General features: G+C 55.8%; 8 protein-coding genes across 8 annotated transcripts; all 8 read right to left on the bottom strand.

Annotated features, from left to right (window-relative positions):
* Nucleotides 1-1,536: 1,536 nt before the first annotated feature.
* On the bottom strand, nt 1,537-1,827 carry LPMP_270800 (glutaredoxin-like protein, putative; the record flags this gene model as incomplete). The annotated part of the gene is made up of 1 exon (XM_010701867.1): nt 1,537-1,827. The coding sequence occupies one exon, from the start codon at nt 1,825-1,827 to the stop codon at nt 1,537-1,539; it is 291 nt and encodes a 96-aa protein (XP_010700169.1).
* A 791-nt stretch (nt 1,828-2,618) lies between these two features.
* On the bottom strand, nt 2,619-3,695 carry LPMP_270790 (hypothetical protein; the record flags this gene model as incomplete). Its single annotated transcript, XM_010701866.1, has 1 exon — nt 2,619-3,695. One exon carries the CDS (start codon nt 3,693-3,695, stop codon nt 2,619-2,621), a length of 1,077 nt encoding a protein of 358 aa, XP_010700168.1.
* A 2,405-nt stretch (nt 3,696-6,100) lies between these two features.
* On the bottom strand, nt 6,101-7,060 carry LPMP_270780 (calcium uniporter protein, mitochondrial, putative; the record flags this gene model as incomplete). Its single annotated transcript, XM_010701865.1, has 1 exon — nt 6,101-7,060. One exon carries the CDS (start codon nt 7,058-7,060, stop codon nt 6,101-6,103), a length of 960 nt encoding a protein of 319 aa, XP_010700167.1.
* Nucleotides 7,061-9,267: 2,207 nt separating this feature from the next.
* Nucleotides 9,268-13,290, bottom strand: LPMP_270770 (hypothetical protein; the record flags this gene model as incomplete). Its single annotated transcript, XM_010701864.1, has 1 exon — nt 9,268-13,290. The coding sequence occupies one exon, from the start codon at nt 13,288-13,290 to the stop codon at nt 9,268-9,270; it is 4,023 nt and encodes a 1,340-aa protein (XP_010700166.1).
* Nucleotides 13,291-16,397: 3,107 nt separating this feature from the next.
* Nucleotides 16,398-17,000, bottom strand: LPMP_270760 (small GTP-binding protein Rab1, putative; the record flags this gene model as incomplete). The annotated part of the gene is made up of 1 exon (XM_010701863.1): nt 16,398-17,000. The coding sequence occupies one exon, from the start codon at nt 16,998-17,000 to the stop codon at nt 16,398-16,400; it is 603 nt and encodes a 200-aa protein (XP_010700165.1).
* A 2,028-nt stretch (nt 17,001-19,028) lies between these two features.
* LPMP_270750 (hypothetical protein) lies at nt 19,029-19,412 on the bottom strand (the record flags this gene model as incomplete). The annotated part of the gene is made up of 1 exon (XM_010701862.1): nt 19,029-19,412. The coding sequence occupies one exon, from the start codon at nt 19,410-19,412 to the stop codon at nt 19,029-19,031; it is 384 nt and encodes a 127-aa protein (XP_010700164.1).
* Nucleotides 19,413-20,305: 893 nt separating this feature from the next.
* On the bottom strand, nt 20,306-20,638 carry LPMP_270740 (hypothetical protein; the record flags this gene model as incomplete). Its single annotated transcript, XM_010701861.1, has 1 exon — nt 20,306-20,638. The coding sequence occupies one exon, from the start codon at nt 20,636-20,638 to the stop codon at nt 20,306-20,308; it is 333 nt and encodes a 110-aa protein (XP_010700163.1).
* A 3,029-nt stretch (nt 20,639-23,667) lies between these two features.
* LPMP_270730 (NADH-ubiquinone oxidoreductase 20 kDa subunit, mitochondrial precursor) lies at nt 23,668-24,273 on the bottom strand (the record flags this gene model as incomplete). Its single annotated transcript, XM_010701860.1, has 1 exon — nt 23,668-24,273. The coding sequence occupies one exon, from the start codon at nt 24,271-24,273 to the stop codon at nt 23,668-23,670; it is 606 nt and encodes a 201-aa protein (XP_010700162.1).
* Between the last annotated feature and the right edge of the window lie 2,643 nt (nt 24,274-26,916).

Here is a 26,916-nt window from a genome sequence, read left to right as displayed (position 1 = left end):
GCCTTCATTTTCTCTTGAGGGCCGTCGCTGCTGGTGCTGCTCCTCTCGCATGGGCTCTCTTTGCTGCTCCTCAGCACTGCCTCCGCGGAAGAAGCCTCCACAGCTGCCCCGACCTGGGTCACGCGATCCCTGTTAGCGCAGCTCTCGAGTAACCACCATCGCAGCCATGGCGTGGATGGGCTTTGCCGCAGGTTCGCCTTCACATCCTCTGACCTGGCGATTCACCTTGCCAACCAGGCCAGATGCGAGAGCGTTCGAGTTGCCTCGTCATCTCACCCACACCTGCCACACCCGCTCGGTTTCCTCAGGTGTCGTCAACGAGAAGATGTTCTCACCACTAAGCAATGCGTTGTCCTCCAGTTTCTTGTGAAACCCCGTCACGGCACTCTCCGCGCCGCCAACCAGGCCGCTGCTTGCTGCCTTCCACTCAGCCGGTAAGAGGGGATGCGCTGAGCTCGCGCCACTTTGCGGAGAAAAGGGGGTACTGCAGTTTGGCACCTCGCTCACCAGTGGGAAGCCACCGTGCCCCCCCCCCCCGTCCCAGAGGCTGGCCACAAGCCAATGACGCGTTCTGATGTCGTCATCAGTGATGAAGTGGAGAACTACGTGCATCAGTGCGTAGCTTGCATTGCTCAGGTCATCTGAGAAGAGCACGCACTAGCTCAGCCTCACCGCCACGGGAGTCAAATGGCTTTGCCGGGTGAGACTCATAGAGCTCTCCTCTCCTCTAGCTCTCCGCGAGCTGCAGGCTTTCGGTGCGTTGCGGTTCCCTTCCTCCCAACGTGCCTCAGCCTTGATCGGCACCTGGATCCAAGGGTAGACTTGTAACTAGTGCTCGCGCATACGTCTCTCCTCCGTGAGGTACTTCACGCTTTCCATGTTTGCTTTGGGTTGCCTCGGCACTGAGGGGGGCCGACAGAATCGTCCTCCTTTTCTGCCTTCAATTCCTCCACTGCGGTGTAATTTGCCCTTTACCTCTCACGGAGTGCAAGACGCCGCTTACATTCATCGGCTATCGACTCCGGTGTCCGTCTGGTAGCGAGACGGGCGAAGCCCTTTTCGCTTAGCAGGCGTGTCGTGTGGAAAGAAGGAGAGAAAACTGTACAGCGCAAGAGGCGCGCTCTGTAGCTGCAATGTTGTGCGAGTAAAGGAGAGGACAGGTGCAAGAGGCTATGCAGACTTGAGGGGTTTGTCGGATCATGAGACTCCATGTTGTGGTTCGATGCTCGGCGCTTAGAAAAACGATACGTTGCTCGACGGTTGCCACTTGTCAGTCCTTTTTATAAGTCCAGCAAAGCGTAGGCAATCTCTGGTTTTCTTTTCTTTACTAAGTGGGAAAAAAAACACACGGGCTGGAGTGGCAGGGGGGTCGCAGGCACTGGCTCCCACTTCCGCCCCTTACGAAATGCTTCAGCTGCGTGGTGCGGCGTTCAGACTTACAGGCGCCAGCATGAAGAACAGCAAACCACATGCATGAAGCTCGCACTCTCCCCTCATCGCTCACGAGTTCCTTCTTCAAATAATCCTCTAGCTGCATTACGCAAGCCTTTTGGCAAGGTCGCCACTCTTCTGCATGGCCTCCAAGTCGCTGCAGCCGCCAACGAACTCCCCGTTGATGAAAATCGCCGGGACTGTCTCGTGTTTATATGCCTTCAGAATTTGATGGCGAAGATCCTCGCCGTTCGCCATCTGGTCGCACTCATACACTCTTACATCCTTCGTCGCCGACGTGAGGATCGACTTGGCACGAGTGCAGAAGGGGCAGTGCACAAAAGAGAACACGACGACTTTGTTCTGCCTAATGAGCTCAGCGACAGTGGTGGACATGGTTGACAAGCAGCGTTGCTAAAGGCGGCGGGAGAACGTACCAGTTGAGAGACGAAACACTGAGGAGGAGGAGGAGGCGGAGAGAGAAGGGCGTTGGAGGGGATGGAAGCTGAGGCTCGCTTAGTAAGCTGTGAGGCACGGATATGACGTGTGTAGAGAAAAAGCAGGAGGAAGCACGAAGGGGAAGTAAAACGAAGAGTATGAGGAGGCTACTGTAAGAACAGGCCCAGACGTCCAGCAGTGAACGCTGAGAAGGGGGTGCTTGCGTGGAACCACGTACGACGCGGTGCGAGGCGTGGTGCGACACCACGCTGACATGAAAAATGAGACGCGTATCACACCCTCATCAGAGGTGATGCACACGACAGTAAAGTGGCAAGACCGCGCTCGTGGCGTACCGTGGCTAACACCGCTATGCCGCCTACTCGCTGTCGTTCCACTCGTCAAGCGGTCTTTGCTTCCCAATTTGATTCATTTCCGCTTTGACTGCTCGCCGTTTGAGGAGGAGGCGGCGCAGCAGCGAGGGGGGGCGGGAGAGAGAAGAGCCGGCAGGCGGAGTAGGAAGCAAAGGTGGTCGCCTACCCGAACATAGATCCACCAGTCCAACACCATCCACCCTCAGTGCCAGTGCAAAAAAGTCACGTCCTGCGCCCCCCACCCCACCCCCAAATCACCAGCAAGCACGAGGCACACCGGGGTTCGTGTGGAAAGAGACGCCCATCGGCGCGGCGGCACCCCCGCAAGCACCCAGGCACCGCCTTGGCACCTGGGTAGGAAGCTGTGCCGTGTCCTCACATGGAGACGTGGCGCTGTACAAAGGTGTCGAGCCATGCCAGGTCTTCCGCCTTGCTGCGTAGGAGGTGCAGCACCTCTGCCTTGTCGGCGAGCTGGTTTTCTCGCAGGTAGACCATGTCAAACACGCATTGCTCTGGATGCTGGGCGACGCACTCAAGCAGCGTGTGTAATACAGAGAAAACCTCATGCGTACTTAAGCCAGCATGATTGAGGTGCACCCGCCGAAGCGTCGGGGAGAGGTGCGACGCCAGCGTGCGGAACGCGTCGCACCAGGCGTCTTCAGAAGAGTGGGCATCTATACCCCTGCATGCGTGTGTACCCACCGGGTTGTTTGTGAAGCCAATCGTCTCGAGCCGCGGAGGCAGTTCGCACCCATTCTGTGACTGGGCAGTGTCGGCCAGGAAGAGCAGTCCGGCGGAGGTAATGTTATTTGAGGCGAGCAGGAGACGGCGAAGACCGCGAAGATTCGCGAGAAGACCGCTGCAAAGCAGTCGCAGTCCTGCATCGCCCAGCTCGTTGCACTCAAGATCCAACGTCGCGAGGCACACATATGCAGGCGGTAGCACTGCTTCTGCTGTCGAGTTCCATAATAGCTGAGGGAAAATGACTATGTCAGCTAGTGATACGCTGCCTGTCACGCCGCGGTCGTCGGTGCAGAGATGGCGTGCCTGCAACCGGCAGTGGCGCATTTCTATTCCACCAACGGACCTCAGCACGGAAACTGCCGACGAAGCTGCGCTTTGACTTGCAGCCGCATTTGGTTCTCTTTGTGCGTCGCTTGCGAGTTCCTGCAGCACCGATAATAGTGTAGTCAACACGAGGGAAGGCCATGCCTCGCCGTGCAATACGGTGCTTCCACTCAGTTGTAGAGGCGTCCTGTCGGGCCTATCCCAGTGACCTTTGCGGCTCCTTGCTGAAACGCTGGACTGCAGCCGCACGCCATTCACCTTGAGGAGAAAGTCGTGTGGCGTCAAATTTCGCTGGGCAAGCCGCTGATGCCTCTCCATGTCGCGCCGCAGTGAGGCGAGCAGGACGTCGTGCAGGTGTGCCTCCATTACTACGCAGGAATTCATGAAGGAACGAGAGAAGCAAATGCGGAAGCGAGTGTAGGGCAGCGCAGGTGAACGAGGAGGGGGGGGGGAGAAACTAACATGAGAAAAGAAGCACTGCACGTGGGAATCGTCAGTGACCAGATCGAATAAAACGTGGCAAAAGGGCCGGGGCAGAGTGCGCGGTGCTGTGCATCATCCACACATGGCGCTGTGTGCTGGCAGACACGCGAGACCACTTCGGTCGGCGAGGATTGTGCATCTGTGGCTATGGACGCTTCTGCCCGTTTTGTTGGTCATGCAGCTCCCTCTCCACTGGCACTGCGCCCCCCCTCCTGGGTGTGCGATGCGGTTTTTATTGGTCGCGGTGAGGAAGGATCGCGTGCAGGCATTTTGACGTGGTTGTTCCTCTGCGGCAATATCCTCACCCTCTTGACAGAGCGAAGGCGCCACCTCCGTCTCCACGACTGCACAGACACACACACACACACACACACACACGACGACGATGGAAGTCCACTACTGCCCCCTGTGTGAGCCTCAAAGACGTACGACAGAGGAAGCGTCGGGGCCCAATCTTTTCCAAGAAAAACAGAGAGCAGCGATAAAGTAGGAATTCCTCTACTACGTGGCGTTGCAGCGGAAGGCAGTCGCACGCCGCTAAAGCAGACCGACAACAGAGAAAACCCGATAACAAAAATCAGCGAGGTCTGAGCACGCGCCATGCACAGAGAGGGGCCCACCCCCTCCACCAGGTAGGGGAGAGCGCAAACAAAATAAAAAGGAAAGAAACGTTCAAACTGGTGAGAAACAGCCAGGGAGAGAGGGAGAGAGGGGAAACAAGGTCAGTCAGAGACAACGTAACTCCGCACTCGCCGAGCAAAGTGCCTCTTCAATCACAGAGAGAGAGAGAGAGCGAGAGAAGAAATCTCTTAGGGATATGGGGGATAGGAAATCAGCTGAGCGGCAGAATCAAAGAAACGAGTACACTCTCCTTCACAACACAAGAGAGACCTACTGGCCCAAATTGAATGTTCACTCTCTTACTCACAGAATACCGATGGCTGAATCACCTCGGTGTATACGTGCGTGCGTGTGGCTATCCAAATATGAATATTGTTAACCCAAGAGAGACCTTCGCCCGCGCCTTCTCTTATTCCCTCACGTGTGCAGGACGGCATTGCCAGCCGCTGCAAGACCAACGAAACCTATCAACTGTGGTGGAGAGGCGCGCAACCTGAGAAGTGGCGGCGAGAACGGAAGACAGGTGGGACAAGGAGGAGAGCTGGTGAGCAACAGTATCGCGGTTACGCTTCTTGATCGCACAGGATATGACGAGCAGAGACCAGAACCCCAAACCTGCACCGAGACAGGCACCCGTACGCTGGCAGATGAACCCAGACAATCTACACGTGTGTGTGTGTGTGTGTGCTACGAGTCTCCAGAAGTGCTTGAGAGTGGGAGCTGTCGTGATGGCATCAAGATGAGGAGGCGGTCGCGTGCGCGTGCTATGGATGATGGATGTGCAAAGATTAAACCATGCGGTATGGAACTCAATGCGGGGGGGTGCGTGACACGAAGAGAAAGAAATGTACAGCGCCGCCCAGAGAGGGGTACAGTCGAGAAGAGAGGAAGTGGTAACACAGAGGAGGGGTATGCGCACTGTAAAGGTGCAGAGAGAGCGAAGGTGACTGGAATGCCCCATGCCTCTCACTAAGCCCGAGGAAGGTTGGCTACGCATGTGCCATCGCCAGGGACAGGGTGAACCCAGCAAAGTATGAAGACATGATGTGTGTATGTATATGAGCGCAGAGATGCATCTTCACGATCACGAAATGTGTACAGAGTGGTCTCACGGGGAGGGGAAACAAAGAGTGAGAAAGGTCGCAGTGCTTCTTCGCTGTGGCTCTCTAGCCACTCCAAGCATTCTCCAGTGCCATGCTGACTCATCTAAAGAAATGGCATTTGGAAAGGGCAAACGAACCGAGGCCCTGGTGGCAGTACACAGGCGCTGAGATGTCCTTGAGCACGCGAAAGGCCCCCCCCCACACACACACGGACGCGCTGGAGCGTAGAGAAGTAGAACAGCCGGAAGAAATAAGGACAAAGCACACCCGCGCGTTGTAGGGACGGTCATGCCAGTCGAGAGAAAAGGGGAGAGGGAGAGGGAGAAAAGCGACGAAAAGAGAAATGGAGAGTCAAAAGGCTTTGCAGACCAAGTACTCCCCTCTCCCCCGAGCAGCATCCATGCGAACGACACAGGCCACCCAGGAGGCTAGCATCCAGAGAGGGCGAGTTCACACAACCGCACTCATTAGTCACTGTTCAAATCTCACAACTACACCCCCTGGCCCAGTCTTTCCGTCCCCCCTCCCCGCACACCCACGCAGCACTACAAAACACTTCTTTGATTACTCTCAGAGTCCCTCTCAGTGCTTCTCAGCCCATTTGGAAAGACAGTCGAGTATAGCGCGCGCCTCAACCACTTGCTGACACACATCCGCGTACGCCGCCCAGTCGAAGTCCTTGGGGGCGTACTGGCGCACCTTTCGAGGCAGAAATCGCTGATCAAAGGCGCCATAGGAGTGGTCGCTGTGGAAGCGCAGGTAGTACAGGAAGAAGACAAGCGAGTTGGTAATCGTGATGATGTACGAGACCGGCTCCATAATGTCCCAGTCTAAGTCGAAGTAGGTGAGACGGGAGATGACGGCGAGCTGAGCACCGGCGTAGAGCAGCGCGCCTCCCCACACCGAGCGACGCCAGCGTGCTGCTCGCGCGATGGCGGGCTCCAGTTGATACCGCATCGCCTTCTCTCTTTTGGTTAGCTCTGCGACACGGCGCTCCGCTTCCTCCAGCAGAAAGCTGCTCCCATTCACTGACGGCACCAAGTTCGTCGCAGGCGTCCTGTTGCCGGCGTTTGACGCGGTTGCCGCATTGCGAATTATTTCCAGTGTTTCAAGGTACAATGCCGGCCGCAGGTGAATCAAGCTCCCGCCGTCCAGCACCACCACCACACCCGCCGCCTCCAAGTCTGCAAGGGCGGCCTCCGGGTCCTCGACATGCGCAGTGGCGCAGAAGTGGCAAAACTTGGTGCGAGAAATAATGATGTGTTGCTCGCCAGGGGTGAGTTGCGCACCCACGTCTGTGCCGTCCAGTTCGGTGTGCTGCTGCAGCGCTTGGCGCAGTAGCAGAAGGGGGGTGAGTGACGCGAAGTCGTTAGCCGACAAGGCCGCTGACTTCGAAGGTCGTGTGTGGTAGGCGCGTGAGGTGACAACTGTGCAGCCGAGTGTGCTGAGGCGACGGCAAACGTGTGAGAGAGTCGGAGCGGATTGAACACTCGGCAGCAGCCCGCAGTGGCGCCAGAGTACCGTGCCACTCAGCGATCGCATTCTGTATCAGCTCCTCCTCGCTTGGTGGACACCATATCGTAGGGAGACCTCGGTACGGTAGGTCGTGATCTGATCAACCAAGAAAAGAAACGGAGACAGAAGAAAAGCACACCATTGGCATCAGGCACCAAGTCAGAGGGAGCGGCAACCGCAGCAGCGGTGGCTGCAGCAGCTCTCTGCGGGTACGGTAGAATTGCGCAAAGAGAGAGAGGAGGGGGAGGGGGGAACAGGAAAGGATGAGGAGAAGTTTCATCGTTGCTTGGTGAGATGTTACCCACGCTGCGCAGCGCGAGAGTGCGCCACTTATATCCATGTATAGTTGTGTGCAAGTCGAGTTACCCAACAGGAGAGGAGGGTGCCTTGGAAACGCGAGAGGGCAAAGGGTGCGGCTGAGGGGAGGTTGGTGCCACTCCACTCTTGTAGTTGCCCCACTCGGTTTCCCGTACAGGACGGAAAATTCTACAACATGGAGTATGTCCGTTGACGTCACAGATACACGGAACCCATGGTCGCGTGCATACACACACAGGTGAAAACGATGCTGGCTGTGTGCAGGAGGAAGAGCTGTGCTCGACAAGGCTGCATGCAAGCCGAAAATGATATTGAAGTCCACAACATCGTCGTCATAGGCGCCGGAAAAAATGACACGGTGTGATTGGCGCACCTACACACACACAGCTCAAACGGCAAGTGCCCCCAGGCAATGCCTACTCTTTCATCGAGCGCGTGGTACACCTTATTCACACTTGTAAGTGTACGCACGCGGCGGCAGTGTGTCACGAGAGAGGGAGGGGGACCACATAAAAGAGAGCAAATAAGAGAGAAGGACAGAGAGAAGGCCACCATGTGTGAACAGGTCCACAGAACAGGGCCACTGACATGGGAATAGGGAATGAAAAACTGAAGAGGGAGGACGAAAGGGACTCGGAGAGCAGCGTTAAAGAATAGGGGAACGTCATAAGCAAAAACGAGAGCAGCAAACCTAAAACAAAAGTGCGGCACGGGCAGGCAAACCAATTCTACCGAGACCGTTTGCTTTCCTCCTCTTTGGCACTTAAAGGGCCAACGGAAGGGTGCACTAAGACAGGTAGACCCACCCACAAAAAGACACACAAAACGTCTCAGTGCAAGAGTGGGGAAAAATGGAGGAAGAGACAGATGAGGAGGGGGGAGAGGGAAGAGCTGTGTATTGTGCACACGAGACGCAGAAATCAGCACACAGACCCGTCGTTACGTACGAGTACGTCCATCTGCACCCGCGTGTGCTCACAGATGTCCGCACGCCGGTTTCTCTGCCTCTCTCCTTAGGCGTGTGCGTGCAACGTGCTGCGCCGCTGCACGTGGTGTGAGTTAACAGTCCTATATGTGAACCCATTGCACATCTATGTGGAGTTTGGCAAGAAGGGGGAGGGGAGGAGAAGAAGAAGCAGCGCTGCACACGTGAGTTATGTGCAAGAGCAACGGAAGAAAAGCCCCTCTGTGAGACGATCAAGAATACGAGTGAAGGAGAGCGCTGCCGCAATGGCGGAGCCGTGAAGGCGACTGGAGGGGGAGGAGGCCGCACTCTTCTTCACTTTCCGTTTGTTTCTGTTTTTCCTTCCTCCACCCCACACGCAGAGCAGAAGAAAAAAAACAGAAAGGCGGGAGTCTAAAGGCCACGTACACGCAGCGGTGTAGCACACACACACGTACACCCACAGAGCCATGTTCGACGAGGATGATGGCAATGGGAGGGTGTGGGGTGATGAAACAAGTTCGCCTACTTTTAGAAAGTTTGAGTGACAGGGTTCTATGAGCACACACACACACACACACTGGTGTCACCCAGCGCTTGTTCCGTCGTTGAGCCGAAAAGCATCGATAGACGACACAGAGCTGCAAGCATACACACTCTCAAGCAGACAGCGAAAAAGATCCCTACGAGCATGGGGCAACGCGAACAAGGTGGTGGGAGTGGGCGGGTGGGTGGAAAGCCATGGGAGAGTACGAAAGGAAAAAGCGGGCGGAAGGAGTATGGGGCACAGATGATGCGGGTGAGGGGATACCCGAGTTACACAAACAGAGAAGAGGATGACCTCTAAAAAGAGGGAGATGAGGGCAGGGCGGGAAAAGGTGCGTGCGCGCGTGTAAACAACAGGAGGGAGAGAGGAGGAGGCCCAAAGGCAAAAGGTGTAGAAGACGAGCGCTGGCGGCGTCACTGCGTACGACTATTCACCGATCCTGTACGGCACCCACATTGACTGCTCCGCGTCTGCAAACAGAAGCGCCGTGGACGCCTCGTCAAAGTCCATCCAGCACGCCGGTAGTGCCATGTCCGTCCCCTGCGTCGGAGACAGCGATATGTCGCCGTTTTCGCTTGGAGTGAAGTCGCCCACGAGAGGCCGGGCACTCGTAAAGCTCAGCGTCTGGTTCTCTGGGGTGTTGGCCCACCTATTTCGATTACCTGACGCACGGTGCGGCACGTAGGACATGTGGCGCAGAGGGCTGGGCTCTCCGTCCGCGGTGCCGTCGTCGTTTCTTGCCTTGCTTGCACTGACACTGACTCGCCTCCTATGCGCTTCAGCTCCAACATTCCCCGCCACGTACGACGCATATATGGTACGCAAGGCATCGCTTTTCGCGCGGCACGTCGCGCTGGCGTGCGTCACGAGCTCAAACTCGCCAGCCGTGGCGTCTGGGTCAGTCTTGGTGCTGCACCGCAGTGCCAGGACTCCCAAAAGGGTACCGTCTGCAGCGTAGCACGTGAACCCGTGGTGAGGTAGCATCAGCGAGAGAGCCACCGCGTCCAGCTGTGGATGATTGTGGTGAAGCAGCGGCACCTGATTCGACAGAAAGGACAAGAACGCCGCGCCCGGCAGCGCACGGATGGCATGCGCCACCCCTGTAGAGATCTTCACTGGTGGGTGCATGTAACCGTGCTCACCGGTGGCGAGGACGCAGAACGTCAGAGCACGGAATGTCGCATCTACCGTCTCGCTTGGCAGCCACACGCCGTTGACATGCATGTCGCGGAGTCCAGCAGACTGGGCGCCGCTAATCGGTGGCAGCTTCGGCGTCGTCGCCGAGGAGGTTTCCTGGATGCCTACCTCCCCCGTCCCACAATAAGCGACAGTGCGCAGCTTCAAGGGTCGCGGCGAGCCTCTGCGACTGATGCTTTGCGTGAAGGGCATCGACTGTGCCAACGCTATTGCACTCAAGACAGGACGCTCAGCGACAACGCTTAACGGCGCGCCAGCTTGAGACTGCACCACTGCCGCATCACGCAGCTCTTCAAAGGAGACCGTCATGGCATGTAACTCGCACGTCTTCTTCCGCCCAGAGATGAGGGAGTGCGACACTGCGGGCGGGGTGCTTTGCTCAGGAGCAGCCACGGCTCGTGCGCGGTTGGCGCTGGCGTCGTGGTACACGGGTAGCTGGGTGGCATTGCGCTCCGTCAAGCGCGTTTGGTTGCATGTCTCTGCCAAGTCCGGTGATAACGACTTCGTGCGGTCGGCACGGGCGCACGCATCTGGCCTTGGTGTCTCGAAACAACGACCAGGGTGATGGAGCGGATGTGTGGCGGGTGTGTCTCGGTACGAGGTGCCCCTCGCCAGACGAAAGAGCGATAGAGTAGGGGTGGCATCAGAGCGCCTCTGTGCCTCAGCAGTTGCCTCAACGGCATCGATAACCCCCGCAGGGAACGCGGCAGTGCAGCGCGACGGCACCCTGTTCTTTATGCTGCTGGGCCGGCGTCGCCCATTGCTCGGTGGCTCTTCCGGCGTATTCTGCACCGGTAAGGCGTAGAGAGACAGCAGACCATGCGCCGGAAGGGTGTCCATCTTCTCCCCCTCCTCCACGATTTCGCGCGTTGTCGATGGCAGGACAATGTCTGCCACGCTGTCGCACGAGCGGCGGTGCAGTATGCTGCCCCGCAACACGCTGAAGCGTCTCAGGCAAGCGCTAGGTCGGGTAACACTCACCACGCGACCCCCCAGAAGATTACCGACGCGTCCCTTGTCGCCAGCGTGTAGCCGAAAGAGTGAATCAGGCATCACAGTGCGCGACAGCGTTGCTGCCAGCGTCGCAGCGCGCAAACTTGTCAAGGCAAAGTAGCGGTCACGATCCGTTGGCCGCAGGTCCGAGCTGAACCAGAACACAAAGGCGCCATCGCGCGGCGCCGTCCAATGACCTCCGTTTGGCAAGCTGAAGCGCTCACCAGGAAGAACCCAGCCAAACCACTCCACGTCGTGTTGGGCTCCAGTGAAGCCCAATGGAGCACTGCGGGAGACACGGCCGCTTTTCTGTAAAATTTCTGTGCAGGAGGATGGCCACGGGAGGCCGCCGCAGAAATCGATTGTGAGCTTAACCAGCGTCAACTCTGAGCGGCGCAGCCCCTCACTTGGGTACGGGACGAGCACCTCCCTCACCGTCACGCGGTAGAAGGCCTGACCCTTCGTGTTGAGATCCAGCACCCGCTCGTACACGGCGAAGCCACCAAACACCTGAAACAGCAGCGTACTGTCCAGCAGTGGCGCGGTGTCGCGGACGATGCTGCTGCTGGCTTTGGTGCTCCCGTGGGGGATTTGTAAGGCCAGTGCCACTAGTTTGCGTCGCCGACGCGCGTCGCTAGACCCGCATAAAGGATAAAGAAAGGTGATGTAGTGCGAGTGCATGCCGGGCAACTGAGGCAGAAGCTCCTCGTCAGACCATGACGGCGATGACAAGCCCGGTATGTGGTCGCTGCCCTTGGCGCACGATGCCGTGCTCCCACGCTGTCTTTTGCATAAGACGCATCTGCCCTCCATGGTATACCGCCGTGCGCCGGGGTTTAGGCTGACGTCGGTCGGGTTCGGCATCCGCAGCAGGTTGTACGAGCCCAGAGCAAACGGAAAGCGGCGCACAGGGGTTGGACGTTGGAGCTCCTGTAACATATGGTCCACCGTGTTCAGCGATGGTCGCGTAAGGGGGTCAAGCGAGAGGAGCTGTGCAACTACGGTCACGATTGTGCTGCTGTAGCCACGGCGCTCCAGCTCCTGCCGCAGTCGCTTCCACAGCGAGTCAGGAGTGTGGTCCGCTGAGTTGAGCGGCGCCAGCTCGCGCAGGCGAACACAGCGGGAGCTACGGTGGCACGGAGATGTGACGGCGGTGGCGTTGCCTGTGCCAGCAACGCCAGAGGCGAGGAGGTAGATCACGACTCCAAGTTCCCAGGCAACCCGCTTTGCGGCCGCGTTGCCGTTCGTTGGATACGGCTCTGGAGAACAATCCTCAGGCGGACGATAAAGCAACAACTTCGCCTCAGGGACGATCACGTGATTTATCCGACATTCTTTGCAGAAGTGTGCAGTCGCGTTTCTCTCGCTGTTCTTGTCAGGATATGGCTCTGCTTGCCGCCACTTGAACGCGCCGGTAGATAATACAAACGTGAAGCTTCTCCCCACCTCATCTGAGTCAGCCTTGTTCGCAGTCCTCTTTACCACTTCCGCGGCCGGGTACACAAGCACCTTCTCCAGTGCAACGAACAAGGAAGGTGTTGCATTCACTCTGCTTGCCGTGCTGATGGCCGTGTTCAGTGAGAGTGCGCCGGCCGTCACGTGGTGTAACAGCGCTAGGAGCGATGCTTCTGGCACGCGGTGGCCAGACTGCGCAAACTGCGCCGCCCACTGCCACAGGTTCTGCGGGTAGCGCGGCATCCACGTCACACCAAGACATACTCGCACTCCCTTGTGCTTGTAAACGAACTCGTCAATGGACAAGACAGGTACACAGAAGCCTGAGGTGTTGACTGTGGCACAAGCCTTCCGTATCATCAGCTCTTCCATGAGTTCCGTGTACTGTTTTTCGGTGTGCACTGGCCACGGCGTCGCCGCGAACTCTTCTGGAATTACTAACCCATCCCATCTATCATGTAGCAATCCGGCGTACACCAACGCACTACGACACAGCTCCTCTCGTCTCGCTGCGGATAGTGTGTGCTGCCCCACTGAATCGGCTGCGTCGGACGCGCACGTCTCGCCCCCTGGTGACGTGTACGAGGGCGGCGAGGTGGTTGGGGCCCACGCTTCGTAAAGCGTTACGCCAACGCACACCTTTGCTACCAAACCATTGCGCTGGAGTACGCTGCGGTGCGACGGGGGAGCTGTGCTAACGGTCTTCAAGTCGAGACGATCATTCTCGAGTGGGATAAAGAAGATGCTACGCTCGCTGATATTATGCAAACTCCCGAGCACCAACTTTGGTGATCCCGCCATCATTTGTGTTTTACAGTGCGCAATCGCGGCCCTAAAAGGAAGCGTTACCGATGAACAGCCTACGAAGGAGCCACCAGGAGTCGACTCCTCCCTAGACGCTTTTTTGGTTTGTTTTGCTGCTGCTGTTGTTGCTCGGCTGGTTGCCCCTTTTTTTTCTTGCCTGTCCTTGAGAGTTGAGCCTTCAGCGCTGAAGATATGGGAACGCCGCGATGGTGCGGTGGAAAACCAACAGAGAGACAGAGAGAGAACGGCAGAGTGCATGCGTGAGGATCAAGGGGAACGTGAAGCCGCTTGTGAGTGCAGCAATGACATGCAGACGGCGCAAGTATCGCGAAGAACACAGTCACTACCGGCAAAAGAGCAAAATGAAGGCGGATGGGGGGGATCGCCGCTTCTGCATGCATAAGTGTTTCCCAGCCTTTCTACTTGCCGCCTCGCCACTATGAGCGGCGTGTACGCATTTTGTTGTTGTTGTCGCTGTCCTTGTTGTTAACCTGCTTTCCTGAAGGAGACCCATCAAGCACCAAAGGAGGGGAGAGAAGGGGGGTGGGGGGTGGAGCCCGCGGTAGGTGTTAGAGGGTCAGGGAAAACACCGTCGCGTATATATATATATATACCTCATACTACCGTACTGTCAACCTGCCCTCTGTTTAATCACTGTTTCTTTTCCATCCTTTTTCCCTTTCTCCGCCTCAGTACACGCGTACAGTCACGAGCCCTGCACCTTAATGAGTGGCGGCGTATCATGGCGAACTGCTGACGTGAGCTTCCATCTTCGTATTGGGTTTCCTTCGTCATATTTTTCCTTCGATTTCTTTTCTTTTTTTCGTTGCCGTCGCCTTCGAGCAGTGGCACTTCTCATCGTTATTGGGGAGACGAATAACACGAAGAGGTGCAAATCCACACGAGCACACACACACACACACACACACACACACACGAGCACACATAGAAGCAGAGACGTGTGCGTCCACAGATTCGCCTATGCTGGCAGCGACAACAGAGCAAACAAAAGAGGAAAAACAACAGAAACAAGATGAATGAGCACAGAAGTGAAGGACGGAAAAGAGCAAAGAGGAAGGGCGCCCAAGCGTGCAGGGGATGAGAGAGGACCCCCAAAACGAAAAGCCTCAACAGGAAAAAGAAGCACAAGAGAGAGAATTTTACTTTAGCACCTGTCGCGTGCGATAAAACAACAGTAACAGGCCACCAGGGAAAACTGAAGACGGAGAGAGGATCCTCAGAAGAGGAATAAAACAAACGAGGACTCGTCACTCTTTCTTCCCAGAAGGGCAAACAGCTTCATCCGAAAACAAGCAAAGAGGAGGAGGAAATGCTTGTGTGGGGAGGCTGTAGAGCGGAGGAGGTCGTGGAGCGAGGAAGAATGAGAGCCAGTGGAACTGGCATGAGTGAATCTCGCAAAATGTTGCACACACACACGCCCACGCGCACGGACATGCAAGCACACCTGCCGCCACATGACCTTCATTCCACAGGTTCGTTGCATCACGAAGTGCCTCCAATAGTTCCTGTTTTTTTCTTTTGCTTTTCTCTGTTATTGGTGTTTCCTCCCTGTGCTTGGGTGCTCTGCGTGTGGGAGAGAGCAAAAGAAAAAAGGGGGGTTGTCTTTGCAGGTGAGCGTCCTCTGAGCTTCACTAAGTCATCGATCTGACTAGTGAATCAGGCGTGCACACGAGGCAGATGAGAAGCGATCAGCGCCACAATGGATATAAAAAGGAAAACAAAAAGAACGCGTTGATCGCTTCGCTGTCTCTTTTCCTCCCGCTTGTCTCGACCACGACTGCCCCTTTTTGTGTGCGTGTGCATCCGCCTTTGAGAGTTCGTGTTGTGGCTGTACAGCATCGCCCTCCAGCACCTCTTTGTCATTGCTCGGTCTCCGCAGCTCTCTGGTTACGACAGAGGGACGCATAGCCTCCACCACCGCCACCACCACAGTAAGCTTCTCTCATGCCTGAGCACTTCTACGCACTTTTTAAAAAAAGATCCTTCTCCCCTTTTTGTGTTCAGATTACACGGCAACGAACTCGACCCCCCACCCTCCCCTCCTCCGGGTCAGAAAACAGTAGAGCCGAATGTGGCACCAATGTCAGAGGAAAAGGCGACGACTACAGAAAAAGACCAGCCACTGCGCTCGCGCCCGCTGCCATCATGCAGGCACGCACACGCCCAGTTCCCCACTCCCTATTCAACGCGCTTCCATCCTTTTCTCTTCTTGCACTCAGCGAAACAGTGGAAGCCTCACACGCATAGAGAAGAGAAGCGTGAGGGCGGCGAATGGTGGGGAAAGTGCGCGGCGCCACGTGAACACAAACGACAAGCAAGAAGCAAAACATAGCAGCCCAGAGAGATGCACTGCAAGAGAGAGGGAGAAAATCGATGAGGAGAAAAGGGTAGACACGGAGTGGGGCAAGCGGTTGCGGGTGACGAGTAGAAAAGCCCCTAAGCGCATTCAAGAAACGTGAGGCAAGGGAACATAGAGAGAGAGGAGAGAAAGAAGCTCAGAAAAGAATGCAAGATGCGTCGTAGAGTCGTGAAGGGGGGGGGGGCTAATACGCACACGTACTCCCAAAGAGAACGTGGCTGACAGAAAGGGAGGGGGGCTTCGACCTACATGCAAACAACGACGAGGCACCCACACAAAGAAAGAAAGCAATGATGTTCTGCGTGTGTGGTGATACTGTGTGAATGACTGCTTGCGTATCAGCCTTTTCGCGTTTGCCTTTACGGGTATTTAATGGGGACAGCCACGCAACACACACACACACACGCATACCGCAGGCGCTCATGTTGAAGTGACGTTGAGGCAGCATGCACTTGCGCCTCTCGCTCAGCGGACGGCAATTGTCAGTGCCACACTCAAATGCACCTCAAGAAGAATAGCGCTGCACTCTCGTACGCTTTTTCGTTTACCTGCAGAACGCAGTAAGCAGAGCATATCGAAGACCTCTCTGGCATTCTGTGTTCGTGTCCCAAGATCACAGGCAAGTTCACGGCTGTCGGCTCGACAGAGAAAGTAGAGTCATACGAAGCACTTCCCTCGACTCTGCGGCAGTCTGTCGGTTGGGCATTGAATAGGTTTCTCGCAGCGCCTAGCAGCAGTTGTCCTCTTTCTTTGGCGCCGGAGGGTTCTGTAGGTTGGGACGCGACACAGATTTTGTCTCCCCACTCACGGCCAAGCGAGTCTTGATGCCAGAGGCCATCTGAATAAAGGCTTCCTCAACGTTGGTAGAGTTCTTAGCGCTCGTTTCAAGGAATGGGATGCCAAGGGAGTCAGCAAAGTCCTTCGCCATCTGTGTGTCCACAGCCTTTTTTGTGACCAAATCACACTTGTTTCCGACAAGGATCTTGTTCACGTTCTCGCTTGCGTATTTATCGATTTCGCTCAGCCATGTCTTGACGTTGTTGAAGCTCTCCATGTCTGTCGTGTCATACACTATGATGATGCCGTGCGCACCACGGTAGTAACTACTCGTAATGGTGCGGAAGCGCTCCTGGCCGGCGGTATCCCAAATCTGCAGCTTGATTACCTTGCTGTCCAGGTTCAGCGTGCGGATCTTAAAGTCGACACCGATGGTGGAGATGTAGCTATCGGTGTAGCTGTCATCGGCGAAGCGGAGGAGCAGGCAGGACTTCCCGACGCCGCTGTCGCCAATGAGCAGCAGCTTGAAGAGGTAGTCGTACTCAGCGGTCATCTTTGCTTGTAGAGAGAGAGAGAGAGTTGGTAAAGCGGAGGAGGCGCTTGGAGATAAATGGGCTGGGCGTGGCAAAAAGAAGATCAACGACACGAGACACAAGAAAAGAAACGCAAAGAGGGTATAAACGCGCTGCCAGTGAACGAGAAACGAACGTGTCAATGTGGCCGGCCGATGTGTGAGGTATGAAGCGGAGGTGGCTGACAGAGACAAAAAGCACGACGACGGGGGCGAAAGGAAACGAGACTATAGCGAGGAAGAAAAGAGAAGAGGGAGTGGCTTCTAGCGAGAGTGTGGGAAATTCTTTGGTTGTGCAGAGGAGATGCCGGAAATGAGAAGAGAAGGTGGTCGGAGGGGGGGGGGAGGTAAGATTTTACAAACAAAAAAGAGCGAGGATGATGCAGTGCACGAATCAAGCCGCCGCTAGCAGGTACGACACTCAGAGGCAGTAGAAGAAGGGGGCCGATAGAAACGGCCGAGGGCATTCTGTACAGCTTTGGCGCGCGCTCTTCGCGCCAAAGCTGCACAAGAGTTACGCGGCAAAAGAGGCGCACTTGTTTTCTTGTTTTCAGATTTTTTTCGCTTCATTTATCTTCTTGTAGAACCTCTTTCAGGAATAGGACCCGCCACAATTCAGTGCACATCCGCATATCTGAGTAGCTGTGCCTACAGACGCACATGCGAAGAAGCAAGGGGCGAAGAGGGATCAAAGTTTCCTGTGTGTGTGCAACAAAGCCTCTTCTCTTCGCGAAAAAAAAAGCAAAGGGAAACATTAAAAAGATCGGAGTAGCGCAAGACAATCGAGAATCACTTGCTATTGTAAAAAACAAACGGTATCTGCAGCCCACGACAGATGCTAAGGCGCGTGTACGCGTGTGCATGGATGCGGCGAGAAAGTCTCTGCGGTGCGGCCCATTTTGTCTACTACCGGTGGCGGCTACAGGACCAGCGTCGGTGTTTATTATTTTGCCGTCTGTTTAAGCGCTTCGTAGCCTGATAGAACCGCTGGTAATGTCATACAACGTACAGGCGGGGTGGAAAAGAGCGAGAAGTAAAGCGGAAGAGAAGAAGATAATCTATCAGCGGCTCTTCGCAGGTAGTCCCCGTTGAGGAAACGAAGTAAAGCGTGCAGGAAGCGAAGCAATGGGCACTGCAGGAGATGTTCGAAACACACGTAGCCATTCTCAAAGAGCAAATAGGAGTAAGAGTAGCAAGAGAAAGACTTGGGGAGGGCCGAGGTGGCACGCGAGCCACTTTTGTTGAAGCAACGCAGGCACGGCCCACGTGAGACGGAGGAGGAGGCGCAGTAAAAAGAGAAAAGGAAAAAAAAGAAAAAAAACGAAGTGCGCAACAAAGAAAAAAAAAAACAGCAACAAAAACAAAATCGAAGCATCTCGTGCACAGCAGGACTTGCGAACAGAGGGACCTCATCGGCCGATTTTCTCCCCGTTTCACGGCGCACTGCTGTATCGCCCAGGGTCCCTTTCTTTCCTGCTGCCTCCCCCCACCCCAATATAATATACACTACCAACCTATATATGTATGTATATATAATACATGCATGTTGTGTTGATACCTCTCTCGAGACTCAACTTACCATTTCAACGTGCTGCCCGAAACCTGTCCCGGATTCCACACTAACCAGTGCACCCACCTCCCTCCTTCGCATCAAGGCGGAGGCGCCACCTTATCCCCTCCTCACCTTTTCTTCCCTACCTCCACCACCTCTGCGCTTGCCCGCATCAATTTGCTCCTTTCATGCCCCCCCCTCCTCTCTGTCTTTCTCTCGTTGCCGTGTGAGCGTCGTTTTGTGAAGTGCAGTTCCATTGATTAGGTCTTTTACTATTGAATATGCGTATGAAATAGGGCGGAGGTGTGGGCGCCTCGCAGTGTGGGTGTGCGTCACTTAATGAGCACACATCTCAGCGATCGGCATCTTTTTTATTATTATTCTGCGCCATTCAGCGGTGTACAAGACGGCGCGCGTCTATCTGTCAGTGTGCGTGCGTATGGTGTATCAGCACCTGGTCAAAGACTTGAGGTGACATTCACAAAGTCAACCACTGTCGCCGGGCGCTCCGCTGTGCTCATGAGGTAATTCATTAGGTCCATGCGGGCCGGATGAATCTGATACATTCTGAGGTAGTGCCCATTCTGATGGCGGCTGAAGAGGGCATGCGTATTGCCCTCAGCAGAGTCGGTCTTGTTCGTAGATAGCGTCATGCTTTCGCCAAAGTGAAGCTCGATGAGGCCCGGCACGGATGTGCGTACCCGCTTGAGCAGCTCGCATAGTTTCTCCAGTTGCAGCGGCCCTTTCAGCTTCAGATGCACGCATTGACAGACCGAGTTCACCAGCGGGTTCAAGGATTTCTCGTGAGCCTCCTCTTTTGAATTGGCCGCATCGAGCGCCATGGCGTTGTGCGCAACGTATTTTACAGTAGAAGTCACGGGCACACACACGTGAACAGAACGTCTCTTCTGCCTTTCGTAACCGACGGTTTCTTTTCTTTTTTTTGGAGGGGAGGGGGGTGGCGGGGCGTGTGCTGAATATGCGTACGTGTTAGGCGTGCGCCTGCTACACTGCTGCGATTGATACCGTTGTGATGCGGATCAGGACTTGGGGGGCTGTCGACGGAAAGTCCAAGACACAGCGACATACAAACGATAAAAGGGAGGTGGAGGAGCAACAGTCGACCCAACAGCGAGACGCGAAGGAGAGAGGGTGGGGCAAGACGAGAAAGAGGTGTCCCGTGCACAAAGCAGGGGCGAAGCAACCACCAGGTGGATCTCATTGTACAAGAGGTAGTTGTGGGGCGCATGCGGAGGGGTACACACACACACACGCACACACAAGATATTAACCATAACTTGTGCATCACCTCCGATGACGGTAGGGCTGAAGAAGTCTGTCGGGGAACACGCAGGCAGATGAGCGCAGGTGGGAGCAGACGTGCACGCGCGCACACAGGTGGTTTCGCAGCAGGTGGAGGTCGTCACCGCATAGATGCATCGCATCTCTCTTTTGTTAAAATCAGCTTCATATCCAGCGAGATTTGACACTGGTACGATCACGTTTGCCCTCCGCCAAGCAATGGCTGCTATACAGGCGAGTCGTTTTTTTTTGGTAGCTGCTGTTGATCGATACGCGCACACGTGCCCCAAGGCAACAACAAAGGTTGTGAGAGGTGCCCATCACGCCACATGTTGAGTCTCACCTCAGGGCTTACTCACGTGGGTGGACGCATAGGGTGAGGCCTTATGTGGATCAGAGCAATGAACACCCCGGGGGTTCTGTTCTTCCTCTTTTATAGGTTTGAATGAATGTCGAGCTCCATGCGGAGAGGCGGCGCCGCGAGACACTTGAAGAAGCGCACCTGCAGTGCTTTGTGCACTGGATGATTGGCGTAGATGCGCAGTGCAGTCGCGCTCACGTGACGCGACACCAATGCGTGTGTGTAGCCCCCCGAGGCATCCTGGTAGCCAGCCCAGGGGGTGATGTTCTTGGCACTCATGATCACCTCGACGAGGCCGGGGATCTCAGCCTGGCGTATTGCTTTAATCTCCTCTTGGAGCGAGTCGCCCGGGAACTCCTGCGCGAACTTCTTCGCGTCGAACTTGAAGAGGACGACGTGCAGCATGGTTTCGTCTGAGTTTGTGTGGGTAGAGATGAAAAGCGATCGGAAAACACAGGAGGGACTCACGGGAGAGGCATGCGTGCAAAGTGAGCAGAGCCGTGCGCGAGCGTGTGCTAAGCCATATGGGGTTGTGAGAGAGAGAAAAAAGAGAAGGGCGAAGGCCTCGGTGAAGCTAAACGGTCAAGGCGCCTGAGCAACGAGTGTGTCGATGTGAAGGAAAGAAGGCATACGAAAAGGAGAAAGAGCGAGGGGAGGCTGGCAGTCCACACAGGTAGTCCCCCGAGGCACAACGAGAGCGAAGGCCACGATACCCCCAAAGTTGCCAGCATGTGTGACCAAATCCAATAAGGAAGTGGGATAGCGGGGAGGGGAGAAGACGGTAGTATGTGGCCATCCGGCCAACACGGACCTCGTCTCTCGCCTTCCCGCCCCTCCCCCCCCCCCACCTTTCCGTCTTTCAGCTTTCACGCACTGCAGACACGCTTCATCTGTGTAGTTGTGCCTCCATGTTATGCGTGCCTTGCGCGTAGGTCGGTATGTGTGCTCATCGAGGCAGGTAGGGCGCAAGGCGCACATGTGTCCAAGGTGCTCCGTAGCAAGAGCGGCAACAAGAGAGAAAGACACCGTAGCAGATAAGGGACAGATAGGTAGAAACAACGGAAGGCTGATCTGACAACGCGCTCGAACCAGAACAGCAATGAAGAGAGGATGGAGGTGGGAAAAGCAACAGAGGAGGAACACAAACATCGGCGTGCTGGACAACGCAGCACACCCACCACCACCACCACCACCACCATCGTGGTAAACATCACTGCAACAGCCAGAGTCAATGGAGGCGCCTCGGCAGACCAGCCGACACCAGTTTTTAGTGGGTGCATAGAAGCCGAAAAAGGAAGTGCAGAAGGAATAAGAAGAGAGACTCAGGGAATGGGGCAGTCCGGGGATCGAGGAAACATGTTGGGGTGCGCGACATATGTCATCACGCGTACACTCTGCGGGAGAAAAAGAGAGCAAATGACGCCAGAGGGGAAGGCACAGGTGAGCTTGACTCGAAGCAACACTGGCGCAAGAATGTTTGTCTTTTGTCCACTCGGTGTTCCCCCGGTCTCTTCTCGCCAACTCCAGCTCGCCACAAACGCTTGACGTCGACCACGCCCTTACGCGTCTGGTGCGCGCCGTTCTCTCCGTTACAGGTACCCTGATCCATACCGTGACCGAGAGCGATGTTCATCCACAGCAACGACGCTTCAGCGCCCACAGGCATACATATGGCTACAGCGCCGGATGACATGGGTCCTCAGCATACATGTGGAGTGCTTCCTTCGTGTTGTGAGGAGCCACCATCGCGTGTGTTTAGGAACCCAGGAGACGACCACGCAGCCCCTCCATGGGGCGATTTCTTCCGTCTTAACTTCAAACACGCCCCGACACTGCCACGGCACGGGAGCGTGTTGACGTCCCCCACTAATGTATTGCATGGGTACTCCGCAGCCATCTTAGCTGAGTTGAACTTGAAGAGAATAATACTCAACATAGCCGGGATACTCAGAGATGGAAGTCCACACGTTGCTTTGCGGCTGAATGTGTTCTCTACGGTGGTGGTGCGCGACCAAGCGACACTCCAAGAAGAAGGGACACGTGCCGGTGCGTGCACGTGTGTATCGATGCGCTGAGTGATGTGAAACATCCAAAGGCCAAGGAACAAGAAAAAAAGCTCAGAGATGCATCCAGAGGGGAACACTGAGAAAATCCATTCACGTGAAACAGCGCGGATGCAAGCATGCGTCGGAGCGCGTGAGTGAACAAGGAAGCCGTTGCCCAAGGGGGTCGAACGCGTTCCTTCCACAAGGCTCCCCACGCCGTAGCATAGCTGCGGCACCTGCTGTGATACGGCTCACATGACTGTGGTGCAGTGCAGACCTCACCAGAAGGCCAAGGACAGCGTCTACTTGCCCACGGGTGTGAAAGCGGCGCTGTGCGATACCATCACAATACGTTTACTTCTTGTGCCTGTCACAGCACACCGGTATCACACAAAGGCTACACAAACGCCGGATGCCGGGTTCTATGTCTCACCACAGAAGCTTTCACAGTGCCGCAGCTATAGCGGCAGTGCGGAGCGCGAGGACATGCGTTCGCGAAGATGCGCATGGCCCGTCCTCTGTACCTGTTTTTTTTTTTTTTGGGAGAAAGCACGTGCAGTGAGTTGCGTTGCTCTTGTTCAGCGTACGGTGACGACAAGGACCACACGACCCACGGCTGCCCATACTAAAGCCGCCAAATCCGCCAACGATCAGAAAGATGGAGCAGAGAAATGTGAGTTGGCAGAGGGGAGAGCGGTAAAGAAAGAGAGACACACACAGCGAGGCGTGCACGTGTGGTGTTTGTTTGTGTGACTCATGGTGGCACGGGGCGGAGAGAGAGAGAGGCAGCAAAAGAGCGAGCGAGAACAACAACAGCGCCAACCTACAGCAAATTCAGAATAGTGTGGAAGAGAGATATGCCAGCACACACTCACGCACGCACTCCGCCACGGCAAGCAAGCGAAAGAGTGCAGTAGTCTGGCCTTTACATACATGCCTGGAAACACTTCCTCTACATTCAAGAAAAGCTCCACGACGATGCACTGATGCACCGCACGCGGGAATGGAGAGAAGCAAAATCGAAGAAAGCCGTGATAGGAAAGGGATGCAGAGAGAACAACGATCTAAGGCCACACACACCCACACATACGAGGGAAAGAGAACTGAGGGTAGCGGAGGCAGTGGACACGCCCGCACCTACAAAGGAGAAAGTCCCGCGATGTAGAGGCACGTCCTCGACATCGTCCACAAACACGAGTTTGCAGTGGTCACCTGCATCCGCCGATGTCCCTTTTTGGGATCGCTCCTCGCTATCTGTTTCGCCTGCTTGCTTGCTTGCCTCGCATTGCCCTATCCCCCCTATTCCTCTGTGACACGTATTCACTTTATCACGTACGTGTGCGACTCGCGCGCTCTCTCTCTCGCTCGCTCTGTCGTCTTTCTCGCAGCTTACCGCACCGAATACTTTTGAATTTCGTGCCAGCGAATCTTCTTCTGCAGGTTGTGCAGACAAAACACGAGGCTCTCGGCAGACGGCGGGCAGCCAGGGATCCAGAAGTCGACTGGGATCGACCGCTCGCAGCCGCGGAGCACAGCGTAGGAGAAATGGTAGTAGCCGCCGCCGTTCGCGCAGCTACCCATCGAAATCACCCACTTTGGGTTCACCATCTGCACGTAGATGTTTCGCAGCAGCGGTGCCATCTTGTTCGTTACGGTGCCAGATACAATAATGATCTCCGCTTGTCGAGGAGACGGACGGGGCACGATCCCGAAGCGGTCCAAGTCGTAGCGCGACGAGTAGGAGTGCATCATTTCTACGGCGCAGCAGGCAAGACCGAAGGTGAGCGGCCAGGGCGAGTAGGCCAAGACCCACTCCGTCAAGTCGTGCAGCGTCATCTGCGCGTACTGTAGGGCGTTGTTGGGCTTGCTGGTACCGAGCTTGTGTGCCAGCGTCGTTTTCTTCCCCTTCTTTAGATCAAGGCGATGGGACCACTCGGGGCTACCACGCGAGATCATGGCGCGGCCCGTAAAGGCGATATGTGTGCGGCGCAGCATGGTGAGTCCTGAAACAACGATAAGATATCACAAAGCGCAGTGAAGACGTTAGACTGTAGAGACTAGCGGATGGGGAGGGGGGGGGAATGGCAGCACGTGCAAGCAGAGGCCGGGAAGAGAGTGGAGTTGACTGTGGCCAACTCCGTGTGAAATGGCTGGCGTTGTGTACGATCCACCTGATATCTCTGAGGGTGCTGTCGATACGATGACTAAGTGAAGAGCATGTAAGGGGGGAGGGGGCGGGGAAAGAAACAGAGAGGGGATAGAGAGGGAGGAAGCACAGGTATTCCACTGTCTGGCTGGTCACTCGACTCATTAACTCTTTCATGACGCGCCCATTTTTAAACAAAATCCATACGCGAAGAACAAACACACCCACTTACACCGCATAACTGTTAGTGCACACGACTTCTGCGCGGAGTGCGGGTTGTTCACTGAGGGCGGAGGTGGTGGTACACCCCCGCATAGATATCTCATCTGCATTTTTCTCTTCACTCTCACTCCCAGCCCACTTCATCGAGTGTCCTAGGGAAGAGTAACTCAACTATGTTCTGTAGTTGCTCAAACCGACACAACACACTAGCGTTTCATCAGTTCATCAAGAAGCAGCCTTACCTCGTGTCTGAGTGACTGCACGCTTACCTGCACTGGCGTGTACGCATGAAGTTGTGTGTGTGTGTGTGTGAAGATGCTTGTCTCTCGCTACGGAAAGATCAAAGAGTGCGCCAGAGAGAGAGAGAGAGCGTTGGGAAGCAGAAAAACGTAATTCATCGTTCTTAGGGGCTCCATTTGTTTCTTTTTTTTCTTTGCGCCTGCTATGGGGCGGTGTCCACAAATTGTGTTGGCCATGGGCAGAGACGGGAATCTGATCTCTATATTCCCTTCTCACGGACGAGCACCATATCGCTTCCACGACTTCGACCACAGTACAGGCCCCGCCCCTTCTCCTTTCCATCATGTTTCACTCTCCCCTACGTCGGTCGTCAGACCCCGTCCCCTTTGATACGCGGGGGACCGGCTCGGGCCGTCTGCAGGATGAACGGCCGATGTGATGAGTTGAGGCGTGGCCGTGTATGAGAGCTCAGTGACTCCGTCGCTGAGTGGCGTGCGGCGCTGACTTGTTCGGCGCCGTAGCGTATTGCGAAGCTCCAATGTAGGGTGGCTTGGTGTATGCCCAGTCAGGCATAAAATCGCCAGCGGCGGCGGACTCGCCTCGGGTGGTGTGTAGAGGACGTGTAGAGTGGCCCCTTCTTCGTGCTGTAAACGAAGTCTCCACCGAAAAGCGAGACGCCGGCCATCCGAGGCGTGGGGCGCACAAGGACTTTCTCGGCCGGTCGCTTCCCTCCTCCTGCCGCTATCAGGAACTGCGCCGGGCTCTGCTACATTTGGTCGCGGCACCCACAGCGCAGGGCGATCCCGCCACTGGGCTGGTGGGGTGTGCGCCGTGGCTCATGGGACTAAGGGCCACACCCCATCGACCCGCCGCCTTCCACGTCAGCAGCAGCGGCACACACAGATAACAGACGGGCTGCGCTCAGCAATTTGGCCTGTTGGACGGGAGGCGGAGCGCCACTCGCTCCAACCGCTGCGTTCATTAGCGCTAGTCCTTGATTGTGCTCACCCCGCCTCTGCCGAATGTCAATGATGTGGCGAGTAAACATATGCTTTGCTTGCACCCACGTCCTCCATCGCATGAAGGAACAGCACGGCGGCATGCTCGCTTAGCGGGAGGTCGGCCACACTCGCGAACAGGACTAATGGGGACTACAGGCTGCGCATCTGTGACCACGTGGTGGTCCTCCGCCTCCCTTGCATGAGCTGTTCCACACTTTTCACAGATTCCGTTACCGCTATCTTCTGTCCCGCTGTACAAGTCACCAACGACCTCGACAACCGCCGCAACAACACATACCCGTTTCACTTCGCATCGTTGGTGACCCTGCCGTCGCCATTAGGCGCTCGCTCCTCACAACGGCCCACGTCCCGTACCTACGGCAGTCCGTTGCTACCCTCTCTGGTCCGAGATTCACGGATGCGAGCGTCATCTGAGCACTTTGTGCCCTGGACGCGATGAATGGGACTGGGACAGCTCGGTAAAGGCAGTCACCCTTGCTGGGGCGGGATGGCAAGCTGGGGTTGCCGTGTGACATGAGCGCGCAGGGCGGCAATCTGAACTCGCACCTCCCGCAGCGAAGAGCAGAAATTCGGAACCGGCACAACCTTGCAGGTGAGCTTGTTGCAAGCAGCCAGGGAGGCGCTATAGAGTCGTCTCAACTTGCCCTCGGTGTGTTTGAGCTCGAGTTCGAACTCGTGGAAGGTGGCGTAGGAATGGAGCGTCCTAAGCACCCTCCACTAATTCGGAGAGATGGGGCAGCCCTCTTTGCTCGCCTCCTTTTCTTTGCCTATGCCAGGCAGAGAAGACTTTGACGCTTCTTTTTTAAGGTGCTTCCTATGCTCGTAGCTTTCAAACTGTGCAATGCACGCGTCTGGGAGGCGTACTTCATATTGCAAGAGTTGTGTGATGGCTGCGTTGGGGGAAGGGGGGCAACAACTCCACCGAGCGGAGCTTCCCACGGGGCCCTCCCATGAATCCTCTGTGATGCCGCACTGATTGATGGACGGGCAGTCTTCATCAAACTCGGT

Source organism: Leishmania panamensis (assembly GCF_000755165.1).
Source record: "Leishmania panamensis strain MHOM/PA/94/PSC-1 chromosome 27 sequence".
Lineage (NCBI taxonomy): Eukaryota > Euglenozoa > Kinetoplastea > Trypanosomatida > Trypanosomatidae > Leishmania > Leishmania panamensis.
The sequence above is the reverse complement of the archived record's forward strand: the minus strand, read 5'-3'. Positions and strand labels throughout refer to the sequence as shown.